This window comes from Schistocerca piceifrons, chromosome 1 (genome assembly GCF_021461385.2).
Source record: "Schistocerca piceifrons isolate TAMUIC-IGC-003096 chromosome 1, iqSchPice1.1, whole genome shotgun sequence".
NCBI lineage: Eukaryota > Metazoa > Arthropoda > Insecta > Orthoptera > Acrididae > Schistocerca > Schistocerca piceifrons.
This window is the reverse complement of record NC_060138.1, coordinates 236,436,919-236,459,909: the sequence shown is the minus strand read 5'-3', so window position 1 is coordinate 236,459,909 and position 22,991 is coordinate 236,436,919. Positions and strand designations below refer to the sequence as shown.

General features: G+C 43.8%; 1 protein-coding gene across 2 annotated transcripts in view; it reads left to right on the top strand.

Annotated features, from left to right (window-relative positions):
* Positions 1 to 22,991, top strand: part of LOC124794634 (fatty-acid amide hydrolase 2-A-like) — a 163,494-nt gene that overhangs the window by 35,894 nt on the left and 104,609 nt on the right. Inside the window, exon 1 of one of the 2 annotated variants that reach the window (XM_047258145.1) lies at positions 7,138 to 7,259. The exons of the other annotated variant lie outside the window; for it this stretch is intronic. Coding sequence (XP_047114101.1) covers positions 7,243 to 7,259 — 17 coding nt within the window. The 5' untranslated portion in view covers positions 7,138 to 7,242. Of the gene's footprint in view, positions 1 to 7,137; positions 7,260 to 22,991 lie in introns of those variants that run through there. 2 annotated transcript variants of the gene reach the window in all.

The following is a 22,991-nucleotide window of genomic DNA, read 5'->3' as shown; positions in this document are numbered from 1 at the left end:
TGGTTTTAGATTTGTTGAGTTATTAGTGGAACTGTTTTTCCCGCATCCGTGTGTATCTTCTGGATTTGAATGAGCAGTTATTTTTATGCTGTCTGCGTACTGGATTTGGTGAGGAGTTGCGAACGGAGATCAGTTCGGTTGGGGCGCAGCAACGAGCAGGTCCGTGCAGCGCGAGGGCATAGGCGGATTGGTTACTTAGTCGGTCGGCGCTGTGAGTTGCCATCCTGTTACGTGAGTACAATTCTTGGCTGCCTGTCTCACCGCTTACAGCTGTAGACACCTTCCTCAGGTCGATCCATGGAGCACTGTCTGTGGATCACTCCGTCTTATTTGGACAATTTGTCATAATTCTTTAAAATTTACCCTAATGTTTTAACATGTTATTGCCTTCCCCATTTGTAATTCCGGCCTTCAGCCCTTAATTGCATGTAACACTGCTTGTGGCCTTCAACCGACAAATTATTTTCAATTTTCTCTTAATAAGGCCTGCATCCGTCACTATAGCCTGTTACAGTTCGTTAAGATTGTTTTTTAAAAAAAGGTTTTAGTATTTTAGCATGCAACTACCTTCCTTACCTGTAATTCAGGCCTTCAGCCGCTGAGTAGTCTGAAAACTGCTTGCAGCCTTCAGTTCCCAATAATTTTGAATCCTTTCTTAATCAGGCCTTCAGCCGTTAATTATTTGTAAAATTGCTTGTGGCCTTCAGCCGACAAGTAATTTTCAATCCTGTTTTAGTGAAGCCTTCAGCCGCCACTATAGCTTGTTACAAGTTATTAGGATTATTAGTCAAGGTTTTAGTACTTTTAAAGTGTAATTGTACACATTATTTGTAATTCAGGCCTTCAGCCCTTGTGTATTCTGAAATTGCTTGTGGCCTTCAGCCGACGAATATTTTTGAACCTTCCTAATCAGGCCTTCAGCCGTTGATTGTGTGCAACATTGCTTGTGGCCTTCAGCCGACAATAACTTGCAATTCTTCTAATAAGGCTTTCAGCCGCCAGTGTAGTAAAATCTTTTAAAAATGATGGTTGAGAGTTTGTTTTTTAAAAAAATAAAGTGTATGTGTTTTCTGTGCAACCAACTGTAACCGATCAGGCCCCGTCCACACCTTTCCTGCTTTCCCTAAGTCCCACGCCTCACACTCGTCTCTATGTGTTGAGTAATTTGTAATTTTAGTTGGTTATCTACCTCTCAATCACTTATCTCGATCTCTGTCATTTTAGAGTTAGTGCGACCACTGAAAAGGCGCTCTAAGCGCTTGGGGTACAATGCGCATGTTGAGCAAGTCCAGTTATGCACATAAATAGACACTTCACCAGGAAACACGCCTTAATATTCCTTCATGGAACATTTTATTCCACAAAACTTGGCCTTGTATTAAAATATCTGAACGACAATATTTCACTTACTGGGACTTTTGTCATCTGTCTAAGAGATTCGACATTCTTTTGGAAGAAATTTAAGATTATGCCTTTCGAGACGTAATCAGTAAGTGGTTTACTCCATATTTAAACGTTAGAAAGCAAATGAACGTGTTAGATAATTCCTGCAGCTGTCGTAATGAATCTCTTTCTGAATGGGGACTAATTACTACAGGCGTTCTACAGGGTTCAATTTTGGACCTACTGCTGTTCTAACTACATGCAGAGTGTTCGGAAATCCCCGTTACAAATTCCTAGGACTTGTAGAGGGGAGTGAGTACACAATGTTTTGGAAAGGAACCCGTGCCCGGAAACGTACTGTTTCCGTTTTTCGATGCTTTCAGTTCAGACGTCTCCTGAGAGAAAGAGAAAAGTCCCGTATGCAGTAGGGTAGATAGGATGAAGTGTACTACTTCAGACGGTCATCTGATGTCACTTAACATCTGCCTTACTGCGAGACCTGTTTAATGCCTACGTATCCCTCTGATACCATAAACATGGTTCGGTACAAATTTTGGGAATACATAGACGTTCTCCTTGTGTCTGGCGAAGTTCGAGGTAACGGAAGAACTGCTAATCGGCTCTCTCAGAAACGCCTTCTCCAACGTGCCACACAATCACACAAATTTTTTGCCCAAGTTACGCAGCGGCTCCGAGAAACAGGTACCTCCACCGTGAAGAGGCAGGGCTGTGGTGTTTCTCGCTCGAATTTGAAGAAGACATACTGCATCGTGTTTAAGAGCACTCGTCAACGGGTACTCGAACAATTGCACGTGCGATGGGTGTAAATCACAGTATCTTCTGGGACGTTATGCGTGAGCAACAATTACGTCCTTACCACTTACAAAGGGTACACGCTAAAGGTCTAGTCGATTTTCCAAAACGCGTTGCCTACTGCACGTGATTCCTACAAGGCTTCATCGACACACCCCTGTTTCCACGTCGCGTTCTGTTCACAGTTGAGTGTAAGTGCACTAAAGACTGTGTTCTGCGTTGGCGAAACACCTATGTCTGGACAGACGGAAAACTTCGTGCTACACATGTTCAGGAGCTTTAGCGCCGGTTTGGTATTAAGGTGTGAGTACGTATTCTGGATGGTCATATGATTGGGACATACCTCCTTCCAGTCAAGATAACTGGTCCTTCGTACTTGATCTTCTTACAAAACGTATCGATTCATGGAAGCTGTGGTATGGATGTCCCGTCAGGAAATGTGGTGTCCGCATGATGGTGCACCACCCCAGTTATCACGTGCGGTTTGGAGATATCTCAACAGACGATATTGTGAAAGATGGATAGGCCGAAGTGATTCAACCGCTTGACCGTCGCGAACGGTGTATTTAATTCTATGGAAACCGAAGAGACACCAGATAGAGAGTGCATACTGGAGCATGCGTCTTAGGTACAATATCTACAACAACGTTGATAGTCGCCACATCGAGCCGCTGTTGTAATGCATCAGTACTGTTCCATACGTAAACTATGACGGGTTCGCCGGCCGCGTTGGCCGAGAGATTCTAGGCCCTTCAGTCCGGATTTAGAGTTTTCCGAACATCCATCGACCAGCGAAGTGGAGCATCATGTTGTTGAAACCAAAGACTGTTTGCAGGTCTTCAGCCTAGGGAAAAGCAATCAGCTCCAACATGTCTAGGTACGTCGCCTCTGTGACAGTCTCCTCGGCAAATAAAAACGGTCCAACTACCTTGTCGCAGATGAAGCCACACCAGACTTTCACTTCGGGCCATCTAGCACTTTTTCCCTGATACTGTTTGGACTCTGTGACCCCAAATGAGAACGTTATACTTATGCACAGATCCAGAGACCTGGAATGTGTCTCATCCAAATACTTAACACTTGACAAGAAACCACGATTCCTGTCGATTCGGTTAAGCATTTTACATGCAAGTCCATATCGCCGTTGCTTGTCATCGGGCTTTATGGCCTGCAGCATCCCGACTTTGTACGAATAAAGACGCAACCGTTTTTTGAGGACCTCACGAAAAGTTGCACGTAACATCTAAAGTTGCCGCTAAGCCTGACGAATTGATTTGCGTGGACTTCGTTGGAACTTCCTGGCGGGCATCGCCAGCTTGTACTTCAGAGACACACACCGTCGCCGCTATTGCTGCATCAGAATGCTGTGTCCAGAAAGTGCCTATGCGATGCATTTATCCTCTTGACGTATGGTGCCACTTTCTTGTAAACAGAACGAAACCATTTTTGCACCGTAACAGTCGATTTAAATTCTGCATACCAGTGCACAATTTGTGCCTTCTCCTGAAATGACGCTTGGATGGACAGCAAAGAAACAATGAAAATGCGCCAAATGACTTCAGTTTCGTCTGCACGCAACCGACAAGTACGCCTTGAAACGCAGAAAGATTTAATATTTTTAAACCGCCTCAAAAAATAGGACATCTCGGTGTAGACAACTCATATTGTCCGTTCAGTTGTACCGGTTGGTTATAATTAAAGAGGTCCAGTGTTGACTGTAATTATCGTACAGCTGCATAGATATTCTAAAGCGTTAATGCGGAACCGATTAAAGCTGGAAAACAACTTAGTTCCAATTTTGGCCACTAGGTGCAAACCTTGCGCTGTGAATCCAAGAAAGAGGTACAGAAACTTTCTCATATGATTTGTTCAAATGGCTCTGAGCACTATGTGACTTAACTTCTGAGTTCATCAGACGCCTAGAACTTAGAACTAATTAAACCTAACTAACCTAAGGACATCACACACATCCATGCCCGAGGCAGGATTCGAACCTGCGACCGTAGCGGTCGCTCAGTTCCAGGTTGTAGCGCCTAGAACCGCACGGCCACTCCGGCCGACTTTCTGATATGGATTAGGAACGGGTCGTGGGCAGAAAAGGTCAGACCAGTGCGAAAGGCATAATGTTGATGATGTCTTTAACTGCCACTTACACAATTTGTTCTCTATGAGCACTGGTGACATCGACGAGATGTTGTACACCGCACCTGGTGGCCATAACTGAAACTAAGGAAATGGGCTTGTTTCCAGCAAGACAAGTATATGGTTAGAGCCAACGGTGTTGCCGCAGTGGTAACATCGCTTGCCGTCAGATCACCGTAGTTAAGCACTATCGGGCTTGGATAACACTTGGATGGGCGACCGTCCGGTCTGCCGAGCATTGCTAGCAAGCGGGGTGCATTCAGTCGTTGCGAGACCAGTTAACGAGATGCCTGACTGAGAAATAGCGGCACAGTCGGGAGAGCCGTGTGCTGACCACCTGCCCGTCCATATTTGCATCCAGTGATATCGGCTGAGGATGACACGGTGATCGGGCGGTACCGTTGGGACCTTCGAGGCCTGTTCGAACGGGAAGAGAGAGGAGAGAGAGTACACGGACAGAGCGACGATGCCTGCAGTAGAACGGAATGTCAGCACAGTGACCATAGGTGAAACTACTCTTGACATGAGAGAGAGGTGCGCCGACAGTGGCGCGCCCAGTGACAACGCTTGCCTTCATACGAGTTCCGGCCCTGTGTGGAGGATCACTTCGGATGTACACATTTGTGGAGGCTCTGGGGAGAACGAACGCTATTAGACTGCTTTCGTTATCGTCGTTATCGTCGTACAGGCTCAGCAGCTGGCATAAAAGTATAGACTGCTACTGTTTGTACAATATGGTCACCGCTACTTCTCACAGCCATTAATTTTGACAGCAGCCCCGTTACGTTTTTGGCCATCTTAATCTCTGAGGTTTCCGTGATGTTACCTTTCGACGAGATAACGCAAGACGGTATGTTGCCCGAGCTGTCATGACTCACCTTGATACAGAGATTGTTCGACTGTTGTCCTGACCAACACATTCTTTAAATCTCTCGTCAGTTCAAAACATGTCACCCTGGGTTATCGAGAGACGGGCATGTCACCTGTCGCCAGCCACTACGATTGATCATCTGTAGCTGAAACAGCGTGGGGAGACGTACCCATGTGTCGTTCAAGTTCAGATCGACTCGACGTCCAACCAGATTAACGATTAACGCCACTGTAGCTGTCTGTACTACATTTCGCACCCTATACACCCCCAAATCACCTGCAATTTAATCAAGTGTTCTTGCTATTATACAGTTTAAGCACAATAAACAAAGTTTCATAATTTCTTATTTTTTCTGGTACTGCTGTTTTAATAGCCAGCAGTGTATGTGCATGGATGGGTCTTCTGAAAAAAAAAAAAACCAGCGCCGTCTTATGTGTAAATTGAAGTTCGTCCCAAATTTCTAACTTATTTCAAGTGAAAGTTACACAGAATGATTCAAAAACATAGAATAGAATTCAGTTGTTTATTGCAGACAAACTAGAAAAGATTGAAACACATTTTACATGTCGCTGAATAGATGAAGGTTCAAAGTTTTGACTAAGCTGCGCTGTTGTTTGTATCAACATGGCGACTACACCACAAGAGAAATAATTTTGTTTGCTGAAATTTGAGCGAAGTCAGTCCATTGTTCAAGTGCAACATGTATTCCACCGTCGAATCAGCAAGAATTCGCTTTTGCGGAAGCAGATTTATGACTGTCATACAAAATTCTTGGAAGTAGGTTGTATATGAAATGGGAACAGCACAGGTCGGCCACACATGTCTGATGAAAATGCCGTGGAACTTCAGGTTCCCCAAAGAAAGGTGTGACGTGTTCTGAAACGACGCCTGTATATGAAGCCTAACAAGATGCAGTTATTGCAGCAATTGCGTCCCGGCGACCGTAACAGAAGATACGAATTTTGCATTTTACAGGATGTGGCAGAGAACACTTTTACCGAACGACTCATCTTTCAGGACGAATGGACGATTCATCAGTCAGGCAAAGCGAACCGCCATAATGTAAGAATCTGGAGGTCACCAAATCCTGGCGTCGTCGTCGAAAACAAAAGAGACTCACCGAAACTGAATGTGTTTTGTGCCGTTTCTGTTCACAGAGTTTATGGACCTTTCTTTTTTGCGGAGGAAACTGTGCCAGGAACGTCATACCAGGTCAGGCTCCAAAATGGTTTGTTTCCTGAACTTCACGAAGAGTCCAATGATTTCATTTTTATGCATGACGGCACCCGCCTCACTTTCCCCTTGAGCTGCGGCGTTGTCTTAACAACACCATCCCACAATGTTGGGTTTAAAGAGGTGGACAACAAGATCTTGTGCATTTTTTTTGCACTCCCAGATCACTAGACCTCACACCTTGCGATGTTTTTCTGTGGAGATGCATAAAAGACAGTCTTAGTCCCACCTGTGATGGATACTCTTTGAGATCTGTGAAATTGAATTCTTGAATCTGTCGATTCAATAAACAGGGACCTGCTGATGAATGTGTGGGATGAAATGGGCTACCGTTTCGATGTTTCTCGTGCGACGCATGGCGCTCATGATGAGTGTGTGGTATAGTGTCTGTGCGAACATAAAACTTTGAACCTTCCACTATCCAGTGACAGGCGCAATGTGTATCAATCTTTCGCAGTTCGTCTAAAATAACAACTGAAATCCTTCCTTTTTGAATCACCCTGTAGTTCTGTGAAATCAGATCTTTTTGAAACACCGTGTATTATCATATTAAACTCAGCCGCTGTCCGCCGTCGTCGACAGAGGCTGGCGACTATCTGTTGATGCTCTAGCGCTGACCTCGGACGCGCTTAGCGGACGATGACTCGGATTTTATGACTAGCGACTCTCTCCGGTTTCTCCGATACTCTGCTGGTGGGGATGCTCAAACCGGAGGCAGCTGAGAGAAACTGAGGACGCCGTGTCCGGCCAGCTATGTTATTAAGCCGAGCGGATGCGGAACTTGTGTCTGTCGGAAGGGCATGCAGTTAGTGATCAGGTTCGTACTTAGATATTAATATTTTGTTGCCACAAGCGGTTAAGTGTAACTAGATGTAGTGTGTTATCTCTCAAGTTTTCACAACGTATTTGATTAATGTTGTGCTTTTGAGTGTTCAGCCCAGATGTTGATTCTGTTTATGCACAATATTTTGACAACGGACCCAGAGGATGTGACTTGCCGCCTAGGCCCCAAATCAGATTATAAAGTATCGTTAGTGTCGCGTCGCTATTTATAGCCGAATTCACAGTGCAACCTTCGGCGAACCTTGTGCCCGATGCATATACTTACTTAAGCTCGAGGGCCACGTCGTCGAGTGACGCGACAGCAGTGCTCCGAGTGCTTAAAGTCGAAACTACGACATCCGTGACATTGTTTATGGCGTAACGCACCGATATGAATGGCATCCCATCCTTGCCTCAAAACGAACGTTTTTGAAGTACATTCATTTTATGTACACCCCATCTTCAGATGTTTGTCTTTCTTTACGCGTCGTGAACATTGTATCTCTGTTTACGGTGTTTTGCAATGGATGTGTTAAAATCTTTCGTCGCTAAATTCTGCAACGTCGTTAATAAAGAAAACGCTCAAGACACGTAAAAAATGCAAACATCTGAAGATAGGTTGCCAGGCATCTTTAAAAGTCACTACGGAAAAAAACGCCTATAAAAGCTGTTGGTTACAGCTAATTCATTGAAATTATCTTAACTTTCGGCAGTTGCTGTGTTATAATACGTCCATAACGGATAAGAATTATTTAGTAATGTTAATACAAGAAAGAATAGAAAAACAAAAAACGGCAATGGGATAGGCGATCCCAGTTGACGAACAATTAGAAATAACTTGGCGAATTTCTTCCGCGTGTCGGATTGCCTGCCTATTACTGTCGCGTCACTCATTGCTGTAAATATTCTTACAGTCTGACAGCTGTAACGACAGTAGCGCCCATATCGGCGAGCAAGGCAGCCGTAAGGTTAATGTTTATTTTTAATAATTTTTCTTTTTAATTAACGAAATTGTTTTTAAATTTTTGCGTTTCAAGTATTAGTAAATTATCAAGCCATATGAATGATCGGGAACTAAATATAAAAACAGCCGAATCTCACTGATACGTAATCTAGAAATTGTTAATGAAGAAATACTTTCGAACATGTGGGTAACTGCAGCTTACTCCGCTGAAAGAAAGTGAATATAAAAACACATTTCATGCGTGAGGAGCATATACAGTATTTCTGTTGTTGTGTGTTGTTATTATGATAGGCACTTTTTTGACACGTAACAATTTTGTGTGGCGTCTAATGAATTGCACCTTCTTACACTTCATTCGACTTTCTAATAGAGGAGTATTTTTGTAAACGTAATTACTTTTGCTTTAAAAGCGAATATGTCGAAGATTCTTGCCATTCGTTGCTCAGATGTTGCAACAGTTGTGGAACTTGTTCGTTCTGTGCTGGGAAACAGGTTTATCGCTCTTGACGTTTTATTATCACGTCTGTGTGGTTTCTCCATCAGTTAAGGTTCTGATGGCTTATTTGCTATCTAAAGCTGGGTTATCCATCCATGCGAGTTTTCACATTCACTGATTTGGCTAGAAGTGTAGTGAGTAAAACTCCAGGTTCATACGACGTCTTCCTGCAAAGGTTGGGTCTTCTGCTGTTTACTAGCCATTTTTTGTTCTCAGAAGAGGGCGACAGCTCTTATTAAACATCTATAGGTTAGAAGAAAATCGTAAATAAACTACTCTGTAATGTACCGTTTCACATCTCTGAAATTTCTTAGGAAGCTGAAGAAAGAGAAATGTAGTGTAATTTTTGCATTTACTGCCAATTTTTATGGCACTACAAGCACTTCTTATAGTAAAACTCAGTCCGATAAAATCTCTAAAGGCCCTACGGTGCTGACCAACCCCCGTGTCATGAATAGCAGTTAAGATGTGGATGGGCATGAGGCCAGCACACCACTCTCCTGACCGTCGGCAGTTTTCGTGACCGAAACCACTACTTCTCAGTCAAGTAGCTCATCAATTGACCTCACAAGGGCTGAGTGCACCCCGCTTGCCAATAGCTTTCGGCAGCACCATGGCCCTGAGCACTATGGGACTTAACTTCTGAGTCATCAGTCCCCTAGAACTTAGAACTACTTAAACCTAACTAACCTAAGGACATCACACACATCCATGCCCAAGGCAGGATTCGAACCTGCGACCGTAGCGGTCGCGCGGTTCCAGACTGTAGCGCCTAGAACCGCTCGACCACCCCGGCCGGTTCGGCAGCCCCACCCAAGTGCAAGCGAAGCCCCATGGAGCTTAACTTCGATGGTCTGACGGCAAGGCCGTTGGCCTATTGTAAAAACTATGTTACAAATCTATATAAACGACACTATTCTTATTCATTCGACATCGTAGACAGAAGTGTAGCTTGCAGCAGTGCTTTTGCACTGTATAACAGAAACGAGCAGGAGTTTCGTGACAGTGTGTTAGACTATGGCCGCTTCTCTCGGTCCTGTTGGTCGAATTCGACTCCTGGCACCTGCTATGCCCTTCGCTGCACATTTCTTTTACAGAGGCCGCACTGCAATTCCGTGAAACGCACATTCTGTCAGCGTTTTCTCGTGATGATCGGTGATATGACTGAAGATATCTTAATAAATTGAATATCCGTCCCCAGACCGGGTTTAAATTGAAACCTCTGTCAAAATTTATAAGGTTTCCCGAGACATTAGTTTCGATAGATTCTGTAACAGCCGCGCGGAGCGACCATGGTGGTTTGAGGCGTCATGTCACGGATTGTGCGGCCCTTCCCGACGGAGGTCGAGTCCTCCCTAGGGTATGGGTGAGTGTGTTGTTCTTAGCATAAGTTAGTTTAAGTAGTGTGTAAGTCTAGGGACCCATGACCTCAGGAGTTTGGACCCTTAAGAAATCGCATATATTTGAACATTTTTTGACTTCTTAACTGCACTGTCCTACAACTGAAGCGTTTGCTCCACGATACAGATCTTGTCCTGTTTCACTCCATGATGATGAAGCCCGTATTACACATTTATCGTATACAAGTCAGCTCCAGCGCTGCAAGTGTACAAGTCTGGAAGTGCAAACTTTTTCGTTATCCCTATTACACAAGGCATCTAACCTGAAAGTTTGTACCAGCGCCCCAACAGTACACATACAGAACCACAAGCTTGTTTACGTCGGTTACGTCGTTGTGCGTGGAAGTTGTTATTTTTGTAAAGCTGCTATTTACTCATATTAAAACTTCTAGCTTCATATTTATTAAGCAGTGGTTGTTATCTTGTGCAGCTTTAATGAAATTATGTTATGATTATACAGAATTATGGACAAAGGTGTTCGTTTTATGTCATGCTGGTAAAAACAAGTGATTACCGCATCTATCTTTACGTTTCACAATATTTTAGACATGGAGAAAGCAATTATGCAGCATTTGCTGTGACAATGTGTGCCGTAGTCGTTAGGAGAAGGGCAGAAGTCAGGAGTAGGAATTGGGTTCGCCCTGACTGGGAAGAACAGGTGAACTCCTTAATGAAGGAGTTGAGGCACAAAGATCTACAGGAATTTAGGAACTCTGTCAGAATGGTTGTGCCTTGTCGATGCATGCATGACGGGATTCACGCAAGTGACACAGTAATGTGAGAAACTATTTCACAACAGTGCGATCGCAAAGATGCTAAACGCTTTTACTCTCCTCACTGATCGCGGCCGGCACGCCTGCTGCGACTGTTGTGCATATTCTCTCTACCCTGTCCTTCCCGCCATGCTGAAATATTACAAAAGATGCAATCAGATCAAACACATGTGATACTTTCACTAATTAATGTACACATATAAAAAGTAAAATTTTATGCACATTTAAGTAAAACACATAAACTCGGGATTAAACCTATGTAGACGTACCTTACTATGGTGCAGCTACCATTAGATATACAACTTTACTCAACGGCAACACAAAAAAGAGAGTTTTTGTTTGTTTTATTACCGTATTTATAAAAAATTACTGACTGAAAAATGTGTACAGTATCTCCCACAATAGCAGAAGAGTACCCAAGGGCTCACGTACTTCTCGTGGGCTGACCGCACGTGGAAACAATAACAAGCTGAAAGCTATCTCAAAATCCTGCGTTTTGCGGATGTGCGCACCTACCTACTGCGCATGTGCGGATCCACGGCGGAATAGCGCGGTTCCCATTTCTCACCCGGCGAATAAACCGTCTGCTGAAATGACAGCTTCATCTGTTCTGCCTCTTGGTGGCAGGCTGTCCACACATAACTTGAGCACGTTAGGTGTGTCGTGCAACGAGGCTTTATGTTCGGGGCGATGCTCACTCACAGCGGACTTGGTTGGTTGTTTTATTCGGGTGTATCGCGGCACACCTGACCGAAAAAGAAAACGGTAATTATTCGATTTTACCAGTATGACACAAAACGAACACTTTAGTCCATAATTCTGTATCGTTGCACCAACACCAAGTTTCTAGGACTGTATAACTGAGGAGTTTATCGAAATTAAAATGTTGGGAGCCGGCTGCTGTGGTCGAGCGGCTCTAGGCGCTTCATTCCGGAACCACGCTGCTGCTACGGTCGCAGGTTCGAATCCTGCCTCAGGCATGGATGGGTGTGATGTCCTTAGGTTAGTTAGGTTTAAGTAGTTCTAAGTCTAGGGGACTGATGACCTCAGATGTTAAGTCCCATAGTGCTTAGAGCCATTTTAAAATGTTGGGAAACCTGGTAAACCGAGGCGGATATTGTTTAAATGTTCAAATTTGTGTGAATTCCTAAGAGACCAAACTGCTTAGGTCATCAGTCCCTAGACTTACACACTACTTAAACTAACTTATGCTAAGAACAACACACACACCCATGCCGGAGGGAGGACTCGAGTCTCCGGCGAGAGGGGCCACGCTGTCCCTGACATGACGCCTCAAACAGTTTGGTGTCCGCCACTCAGTTTATTGAGATTTTGCCGACCCTCTCAGCCATCAAAGCTGGGAAACGCTAAGGAGAGCATCCGTTCCAGGGAATACTAGTACGGACTGTGAAAAACAAAGGGCATCAAAGACCTTAGAGGGCATCTGGACTCGAACAGCGGTGCGAGACGGTACAAAAGTTGACAGTAAGGTTGGAGTCCATACGGCGAGTATACAATCAGCACAACTCACACCGCGTAAAAAGGACGACAGGGGCGGTCCTCGAAATATTGCAAATAAAATGTAAACTACAGCTCGTCTGTGTACCCGGAAGCGCGCCATTGGTTATAGAGTGTGATGATGTTAAAATTTCTTCTCTTTATTGCTGGTGAAATTGATCCGTATTTATGTAGATGTGACGCTACTGACTGTTGCTAAACAAAGAAAAATTCTCAGTTATTCTTCTACTTTTCTCTTTCCACTCATTCCTGGCGATAGATTTTCTTTAATGTGTTTATCTTTTTTAGCAATACATCAACAGTGGGAGGGAAGAGTTTCTCTTTCAATGTCTCAGTCATTAGTTTCCTTATATCAGATACCACTTACGTTTTTAAGATGTCTGAGGCGCCCAAATGCAACTACAGTTCGCAATTACAGTTTGATGATACTGTGTTGCTGTTTCTCCTCGCTGTCAAATAAACAGGTATTTCCATGTGGACTTAACGAGCTGCTAATGGATAATGTAATTAGGATTGTTGTTGACGTTAGTCTGAAGACTGGCTTCAGACACCTGTGGACGCTTGGCTGTTCTGTGCAAGTGTGTGTGTTTCTGCTTAATTATTGCTGCGTATATACATCTAAATGTGTTTACCGTAATCAGCTCTTGTTCTCCTAAGTTTTTACCCTCTTCCCTCCCCCACAATTCCTTTCATTACCAAATTAACTAGCCCTTGATGCCTCATGATATGCCTTGTCAGTGTATGCCTCATTTACGTGGCATGGATTAAAAGAAGTGGCAACACTGTTATAATTCATACCAGACTTTGTTGACAGATGTTCACTGTACTACATGTGCTCAATATAATCGCCCCACATCTTGATCACCCCACACATGGAAGGCGTCATACGCTGTCAGTGTGGCCATCTCTGTCGACGTCTCTCAAGGACTGGCCTTTGCGACGGATGATACCTTCTCTTGTATTGAAGCACGTGACAGTAGAAGGTTCCTTCGTTTTGGCGAACAGGTGGTAATCGCATGGACTTATATCGGCTGTATACGATGATGTTTCAGTATCTCCCACTCCCATGTAAGCAGGAGCTCCTGTGTGGGGTCCACCATTTGGAATCTTGCATTCTCACGAAGGATAATGGAATGTAGTGCCTTCTCAGTGTGGGACGAAAGCGATGACAAGAATTAGCACTGCCAGATGTAGATTTGATCCTGCACTTCCAGGACGTGTATCTTGTTTTACGGCTTAAACGAAGTGAGTCGTGAACGGTAAACTTCGAGAATCGTCCAAATGTAATACGTTTTTATTTCACAAATGGATTCAAGGCAAGTCATATCATTATCCGGGAGTAACAAAACAATAGAAAAACAGAGCTTCAGTTCCACTGCTCAGACGTGTACGACCCGATGCAGGTTGGAACATTAGGGATGGTAGAGCGTAGTATACAGGGTGTTACAAAAAGGTACGGCCAAACTTCCAGGAAACATTCCTCACACACAAAGAAAGAAAATATGTTATGTGGACATGTGTCCGGAAACGCTTACTTTCCATGTTAGAGCTCATTTTATGACTTCTCTTCAAATCACATTAATCATGGAATGGAAACACACAGCAACAGAACGTACCAGCGTGACTTCACTTTGTTACAGGAAACGTTCAAAATGTCCTCCGTTAGTGAGGATACATGCATCGACCCTCCGTCACATGGAATCCCTGATGAGCTGATGCAGCCCTGAAGAATGGCGTATTGTATCACAGCCGTCCACAATACGAGCACAAAGAGTCTCTACATTTGGTACCGGGGTTGCGTAGACAAGAGCTTTCAAATGCCCCCATAAATGAAAGTCAAGAGGGTTGAGGTCAGGAGAGCGTGGAGGCCATGGAATTGGTCCGCCTCTACCAATCCATCGTCATCGAATCTGTTGTTGAGAAGCGTACGAACACTTCGACTGAAATGTGCAGGAGCTTCATCGTGCATGAACCACATGTTGTGTCGTACTTGTAAAAGGCACATGTTCTAGCAGCACAGGTAGAGTATCCCGTATGAAATCATGAAACGTGCTCCATTGAGCGTAGGTGGAAGAACATGGGGCCCAATCAAGACATCACCAACAATGTCTGCCCAAACGTTCACAGAAAATCCGTGTTGATGACGTGATTGCACAATTGCGTGCGGATTCTCGTCAGCCCACACATGTTGATTGTGAAAATTTACAATTTGATCACGCTGGAATGAAGCCTCATCCGTAAAGAGAACATTTGCACTGAAATGAGGATTGACACATTGTTGGACTAAGCATTCGCAGAAATGTACCCGTGGAGGCCAATCAGCTGCTGATAGTGCCTGCACACGCTGTACATGGTACGGAAACAACTGGTTCTCCCGTAGCACTCTCCATACAGTGACGTGGTCAACGTTACCTTGTACAACAGAAACTTCTCTGACGCTGACATTAGAGTTATCGTCAACTGCACGAAGAATTTCCTCGTCCATTGCAGGTGTCCACGTTCTAGGTCTTCCCCAGTCGCGAGTCATAGGCTGGAATGTTCCGTGCTCCCTAAGACGCCGATCAATTGCTTCCAACGTCTTCCTGTCGGGACGCCTTCGTTCTGGAAATCTGTCTCGACACAAACGTACCGCGCCACGGCTATTGCCCCGTGCTAATCCATACATCAAATGGGCATCAGCCAACTCCGCATTTGTAAACATTGCACTGACTGCAAAACCACGATCGTGATGAACACTAACCTGTTGATGCTACGTACTGATGTGCTTGATGCTAGTACTGTAGAGCAATGAGTCGCATGTCAACACAAGCACCGAAGTGAATATTACCTTCCTTCAATTGGGCCAACTGGCGGTGAATCGAGGAAGTACAGTACATACTGACGAAACTAAAATGAGCTCTAACATGGAAATTAAGCGTTTCCGGACACATGTCCACATAACATCTTTTCCTTATTTGTGTGTGAGGAATGTTTCCTGAAAGTTTGGCTGTACTTTTTTGTAACACCCTGTATAAAGAAGCGTGAGTGCGAAGTCTCATGGGTCATTCCCGCTGAGGCTGCGGAGGTGAGCTGATCGCTGCACGTTAAGCGCTCGCTCCCCAGCATGTATGGACGACGCGGGAAGGGAGGCTAAGCCACCGACCTGCTGCAACTGCAGGGCCTCGTGCTCGGCGCACCAGAAGACGGGGGATGCAAGAAGACGGCGAAGCGGAAGGAGCAGTGCTATCGCTGCCAGAAACTTGGCCACGTTGCCAAGTATTGTCGGAATCCAGTGGCGTGCCTTCGGTGTGCGCAAGCACACGATTCGCGCCACTGCACGGAGAAGGGCGCCACACGCTGCTGCGCCAATTGTGGCGGCGCTCACGCGGCGAATTACCGCGGCTGCAGCTACATCAAGAACTGGGGTCGCGCTGATAAAGCTAGACAGAGACACAAGACCATCAAGAAAGCGGATACAGCCGGGTCGTTGCGTCCTCGCCACCCCCGCCTCTGGTGGATCCGTGGTGGCCGATGACGCGGCTGTCCCACCGGACGCAGTCAGCGAGGCGTGCGCCAGGGTCCGCGCCGCCATCGAGGAAGAAATTGCTGCTCTCAAAGCCGCAATGGCGGAAGAGAGGGCAACACTCCAAGCCGAACTAGCCGAGGCTCGGCAGCTGGAGCACAGTCTCCGTGATGCACTGGCCAGCTAGCCCCATCCAGCACAGAAGAAGGATGCTGACACGCAGACTGCCGCCCCCGTGGAATCTGTAGTAATACAGGAAGCCACGAGGGTGGAAACACAAGACGCAGCCGCACAGACAGTCGTTGCGGCGAAGAACAAGGCAACCCAGGCCATCATGGAAGAGGCCCCTTGCCCCCTCTCCAAGACGCAGTGTGGTGTGCGTACTGTAAGACCTTCAGTAAATACACCATCAGATTATTTGACTTGTCGCTCTAACGAAGTATGCGAGTGTCAGCAATATGTCTCGTGGACTTAACGTGGCGTGTTTATCTTCTGCCGTTAGGTCAGGCGATAGAAATGCCACTTGCACGCTTAGAGTAACAGATTGACGGTGACCAACTTTAAACAGAACTTGATTAATTTTCACACACATTTATTAAAATAATAACAAGCATAAAAATTACTTAACTTGGTTCTTGATGCTATTTACAATTGACAATCTGAAGTTCCTTTGGTATTGGTACGTTTATCTTATTCTCACATATATCTCTGATACTTGACAAAAGTGTCTATACATTTATCTTCATGGCTATGTACAGGAATATGGTAATCTTATTAGGCGCAGACTGAAACTTGACTATAGACTGGTGCAGACATATGCAGACTGGTACAGACTGGTGCAGACAAATGCAGACTGACTAATCGGAGGTCTGTACACTCGTTATAATACCTCGCGCGTTCATGTATCACTGCGCGAGTGTGATCCACGAGGAGAAAAGGTTCTACAGTAGCAGCAATCTCATTGGCTGCGTTACATATTAATACATGGATCGGCGGAATCAGAATTGGGTCCGTCTCTATGGCAGCGCCATCTCGTAGTGCGGAGACGGACGAGCGCTGCGCCTGCGCTGTTGTGCTTAGTGGGGCGCGCTCTAGTGGGAAAGTTGTGTACGCGCTGACTTCGCGGAACTATGTACACAACACGCAGTTGCAGAACATAGTGTCCGTTCATTTGGACACTCTCAGGACATACGACGCCCGCCTTCCTCTCACCCCTGCCAAGTGGGAAGTTCTCGTCGCCACGATAGAAAAAGCCGAGAACGCAAGCAAAGAAGAAGCGTTGAGGACCACTGAAGACGCCGAAGCCGCCGGCTTTGAGGTTGCGATAGAACCTGTAGTGTCACAAGCAGACACATACAAGGAAAAGAAGGACAAGAAGAAGTAAATTGACGCCAGGAGACCTTACAAGACCCTCCTCATCACCGCGTCGGACACCCATCATCACCACCATCAACTATTCGTCCTGACAGTCGTCTACTGCCAGTATTTGGCGTCAACAAGGCCAGTCTAGTCAAGGCCTCTACCAGACGCATGGTCATCTCCGATTCAACCACCGCCTGTCCCCGACCGGCAGTATCAGTATTCCATAACTATGCATATCATCCCAGTAAACCCCAAACGCCCCAGCTTTCAACCCGTCAATGTGGAGTAAATGTCCCACGACATCAAACTCCTCCTTACCTCCTCAAGAAGAGGAAATTTAAGTGCAAAGAGAGCAAGTATCATGGGTTCAAATGGTTCAAATTGCTCTGAGCACTATGGGACTTAACATCTGAGGTCATCAGTCTCCTAGAACTTAGAACTACTTACACCTAACTAACCTAAGGACGTCACACACATTCATGCCCAAGGCAGGATTCGAACCTGTGACCGTAGCGAGTGTCATGGGTTAGTTTCCCTCGCAGGTTAGTGTAGCAGAGATTCTGAAAAATCTGAAATGGCCAATACTCTCAAATTGAAATGTAATATCTCGTAAAAACCGACTTAGAGGAGAACAGGCATCCTGGGAAGCGTCTACTAATGTTTTTCGGCTCCCGTATATACCATGAAAAAACTATAGTGCAGTCATATGTGGAATGACTCTTCCCATGCTCCATTCTTAATTGCAACGGGAATAAATTTTAATAAATAATAAGATGAACAGTACTATCTGCTACTTAATTGTTAATGATACACGAAGTATAAATGTGGATGTAAATTTCTTTTGGAGCTGCAATTAAAACTTGCTGTAATGGTGCACTGAAGCATACATGTGGTGCAGAATTTTATTTTGAGCTGTAATTGAAACTTGATTTAATGGTTTACACAACATTAAAAGTGAAAGAGTTATTACTTATTACGTTCCTACAATGAAGTACAAGGAAGTGAATCATCCACTCGTTCTTGAAATACTCTTGTGAAAGGTATACAGAGGTTATTTGAAGCGTCTACACAGAGCCTAACTAGGTCCGTTACACGACTACAGTGTTTGAGCTTCGTTTCTAATGATCGCAACGCTGAGGGGCGTTAAATGGTAGCTTTCTCTCCTTTTTAAAGTAGTGCTGACATCAGAAGTTTTTATGAAAGATGCTCTTTTATGCAGAGAAGTGGCAACACTGTAAAATTTTAGCCAAATGTAGAAAGACCTGCATAGTACTGACGTTCCGCACGGACATTTGCAGTCGACTTTCAGCCTAAACAACTGTAACGTATTTCGTACAAATAGGCAAAAAAAAAAAACCATTGTTGTGTGACGGCGCGATTGCACAACAGTCAATGGAAGCACTAACATTAAGTAAATGAGACTTATCTGATCTGAGGCAACATTATATATGACGTTACAATTTATCTTACTCTTTATAATCAAATAATTTTAAATTGTCATGATGCTGACTTTACATTCCCTTTTCTTGTCGAGAGCTCTTAGAGTAATCAGGTAAGTTTTGTTCGGGCATGCTGCCATATTGTAATTTTTATTGTGCCATCTTTCATAATTTGAATAATAATTCAGTATTTATAATTTTATTTTCTTATTCGTGGTAATTTACTCTTTTCACCATCTGCTTACATTAAAAATGTGATTTGCAAGTCACTGTCTTAATAACGACACGTTTGTTGATTTCTCTGATGACGCTGCGGTCGAGCGATAGTCGCTCTCTTCCGAACTACTTTTAGTATTAGAAACGAGCCTGTGTCTTTTGGTAACGCTGTCCGCCTCTCATATTAATGTAAACTGTAAGTGTGATGTGGACAGTTAATTTTCAGATTTTTTAGTGGTCATCAGAAAGGTAATCTAAACGAGACCGCGATCAGGAATAATGCTTCGACTTCCTTATTGCAAGGCACATAACTTCAGAAATATTAGGTCTGATTTTAACACAGGATTTAAATGCTAATATCAGACAGAAATTAGTTTTTTTTAAATTTTGCACTGAAATGGCTATCTCTCTCAGTTAATCCTCTGATATTCAAATCACGAGGAAGTATTAAATAAATCATACAACTTTAAAAAGAGTACAGTACAGTCTGGCGACCTTGACAAGACATTTTTATTTTCTTGATTAGTGTACATGAAAAATTTGTATTACCAAAACCTAATATCATGTAAGGCAGATGCCGGACTTAGTTTCAGAGGAAGAATTTTCAGAGGTTTTATCCACTCACGATGGAGGTAACCAACAAGAACCTCGTTCGACTAATACAATAATATTTCTCGTCGGTCTGGGATCTGTACCACGTAGTACTGATTCAGGCAATAGAGAGGAGCCAAAGAAGAGCAGCGCTTTTCGACACAGCTTCGCTTAAAAATAGCGAAGGCGTCACGGAGATGCTCATCCAGTTCCAGTGTCAGAAGCTACAAGAGAATCGTCGTTCATCACGATGTTGTTTACTATTAAAATTCATAGAGCGTACGTTCCTAGAACAGTCAGATGATATAATGCTTCCTCCTACGTATACATCGCGAAAAGACAATGACGGTAAAATGAGAGACAATCGAACCTCTTCTATTCCGGTTTTCCCACAGTCCATGTTTCACAACCATAGAAAGCTGTATTCCACACGTACATTCTCAGAAATTTCTTTCTCAAATTAAGGCCTATGTTTGATACTAGCAGGCATCTCTTGGCCAGGAATGCTTTCTTTTCCGATGCTAATCTACATTTTATGTCCTCCTTGCTCCGTCATGGGTTATTTTGCTGTATACGTAACAGAATTCCTTAACTTTATGTACTTCGTGATCAGAAGTTTTAAGTTAAGTTTCTCGCTGTTCTGATTTCTGCTGCTTCTCATTACTTTTGTCTTCCTTCGTTGTACCCTCAGTCTATATTCTATGTTCATTAGAATGTTCATTCCATTCAACAGAGCCTACAATTCATCTTCTCTTTCACTGAGGACAGCATGTCATCAGCCAATCTCATCTACATCTACACCTATACTCTGCAAACCACCGTGCACGGCAGAGGATACGTGCCATCGCACCAGTTGTTAGGGTTTCTTCCCGTTCCGCTCAAGAATGGAGCGAGGGAAGAATGATGGTTTGAATGTCTCTGTGCGTGCAATAATTACTCTAATTTTATGCTCACGGTCCCTATGTGAGAGATACATAGGGGATTGTAATGTATTCATAGAGTCATCATTTAAAGCCGGTTCTTGAAACTTTGTTTATAGACTTTCTCAGAATAGTTTAAGTCTATCTTCAAGAGTCTTCAGTATCTCTGTGACTGCCACATGTCAAACAAACCTGTGACCATTCGTGCTGCCCCTCTCTGTATTCCTTCAATATCCCCTGTTGGTCCCATTTGGTACGGGTCCCACACGCTTGAACAATGTTCTTGAACCTGTCGCAAGGGTGACTTGTAAGCTATCTCGTCTACAGACTGATTGCACTTCCCCGCTATTCTATCAATAAACAGTAGGCTACCACATACTTAACCCACTATTGAGACTATGTGATCATTCCATTTCATATTCCTACAAGGACTACAGCCAGATATTTTTATGAGCTAGACGATTCCAACAGCGACTCTTTGATATTATAGCCATAGGATATTTTTTCGTTTTGTGAATTGCACAATTTTACATTTCTGAACATTTAAAGCAAATTGCCAGTCTTTATACCACTTTGAAATCTTGTCAAGATCTGACTGATTATTTATGCAGCTTCTTCCAGACAGTACTTCATAATAGATAACTGTGCCATCTACAAAAGTCTGCTGTTATTATTAATATTGTCTGCAAGGTCGTTAATATTCAACGCGAACAGAAGGGTCCGAAACACACTTCCCTGGCGCACACCTGAAGTTACTTCTACAACTGACGGTGACTCTCCTTCGAAGATAATATGCTGCGTCCACCCTAACAAAAAGTCCTTAATCCTGTCACAATTTCACTTGATACCCCATATGTTCGTAGTTTTGTCAATAAACGTAGGTGTGGTACTGAATCAAATGCTTTTCGGAAATCAAGGAATACTGCATCTACCTGATTGCCTTGATGAAAAGCTGTCAGTATGTAGTGTGAAAAAAGTGCAAGTCAGGTTTCACACTATCGAGTTTTCGGAATCCATGCTGGCTGGCATTGAGGAGGTTATTCTGTTCAAGGTACCTCATTTTGTTTTAGCTCAGACTGGGTTCTAAGATTCTGCAACAAACCGATATCAGGGGTACTGGACACTGATATCATCTCACCTTGAATTTTGATACCACTCTTGAACCTCTCCTTTATTTCTGTCACTGTTTCTTCGATGTATAGCTTGAATAGTAGGGGCGAAAGATCACATTCATGTCTTAATTCACTTTCAATCCGAACACTTAGCTCTTCGTCTTTCAGTCTTATTGTTCCCTCTTGCTTCTTCTACAAATTGTATATTACCCGTCTTTCCCTATAGCGTACCTATACTCTGCTCAGAATGTCGAACATCTCGTATCATTTTACAGTGACGAATGCTTTTTCGAGGTCGACAAATCCAATGAACCTCTCTTTATTTTTCTTCATTCTTGACTCCATTATCAACCGCAACGTTAGAAGAGCCTCTCTGGTGCCTTTACCTTTCATTAAGTCAAACTGATCTTCATGTAATAGATCCTCAATTTTCTTTTCCAATCTTCTGTACGTTTTTCTTGTCGGCAACTTGAATGCATGAGGTGTTAAGCTGGTAGTGCCATAATTCTTGCACTTACCGGCTCTTGCTATCTTCGGAATTGTGTGGATGATGTTTTCCAAAAGTCAGATAATATACCACCATACTCATACCTTGGAAACAACAACGTGAATAATGGTTTTGTTGTCACTTCCCTCACTGATTTTAGAAATTCTGATGGAATATTATCCCTTATGCCTTATTCGATAAGTCCTCCAAAGCTGTTTTAAATTCTGATTCTAATACTAGATCCCCTGTCTCTTCTATATCGACTCCTGTTCCATCTTGCATCACATCATCAGCAAGTCTGTCCCCTCATAGAGACCTTCTATGTACTCTTTCCACCTGTTCGCTATCTCCTCTGGTTTAACAGTGCAATTCCCATTGCAATCCCGATGTTACCCTTGCTTTTAATTTCACCGACGGTTGTATGAACTTTTCTTTATGCTGAGTCAGTCCTTCCGACCATCATTTCTTTTTCCGATTTTTTCACACTTTCCATGCAGCCATTTCGTCTTAGCTTTCTTGCACTTCCTATTTATTTGATTCCTAAGTGACTTGTATTTCTGTGTTCCCGAATTTCCCTAAACATTTTTGTACTTCCTTCTTTCGTCAGTTGAAGTATTTCTTCAGTTATTCATGATTTCCTCGCAGTTACGTTCCTTGTATCGATGTTTTTCTTTCTGACATCTTGATTGTCCTTTTTGGAGATATCCATTCCTTTTCAACTGATCTGCCTACGGAACTATTCGCTGTCGCAGTACCTACAACGGCAGAGAACTTCAAGAGTGTCGCTTCATTCCTCAGTAATGTCGTATCCCACTACTTTGCGCATTGATTCGTCCTGACAAGCGTCTTAAAAGTCAGCCGACTCGTCATCACTATTAAACTGTGATTTGAATCTATATCTGCTCCTGCGTATGCCTTACAGTCCAATATCTGATTTCGGGATCTCT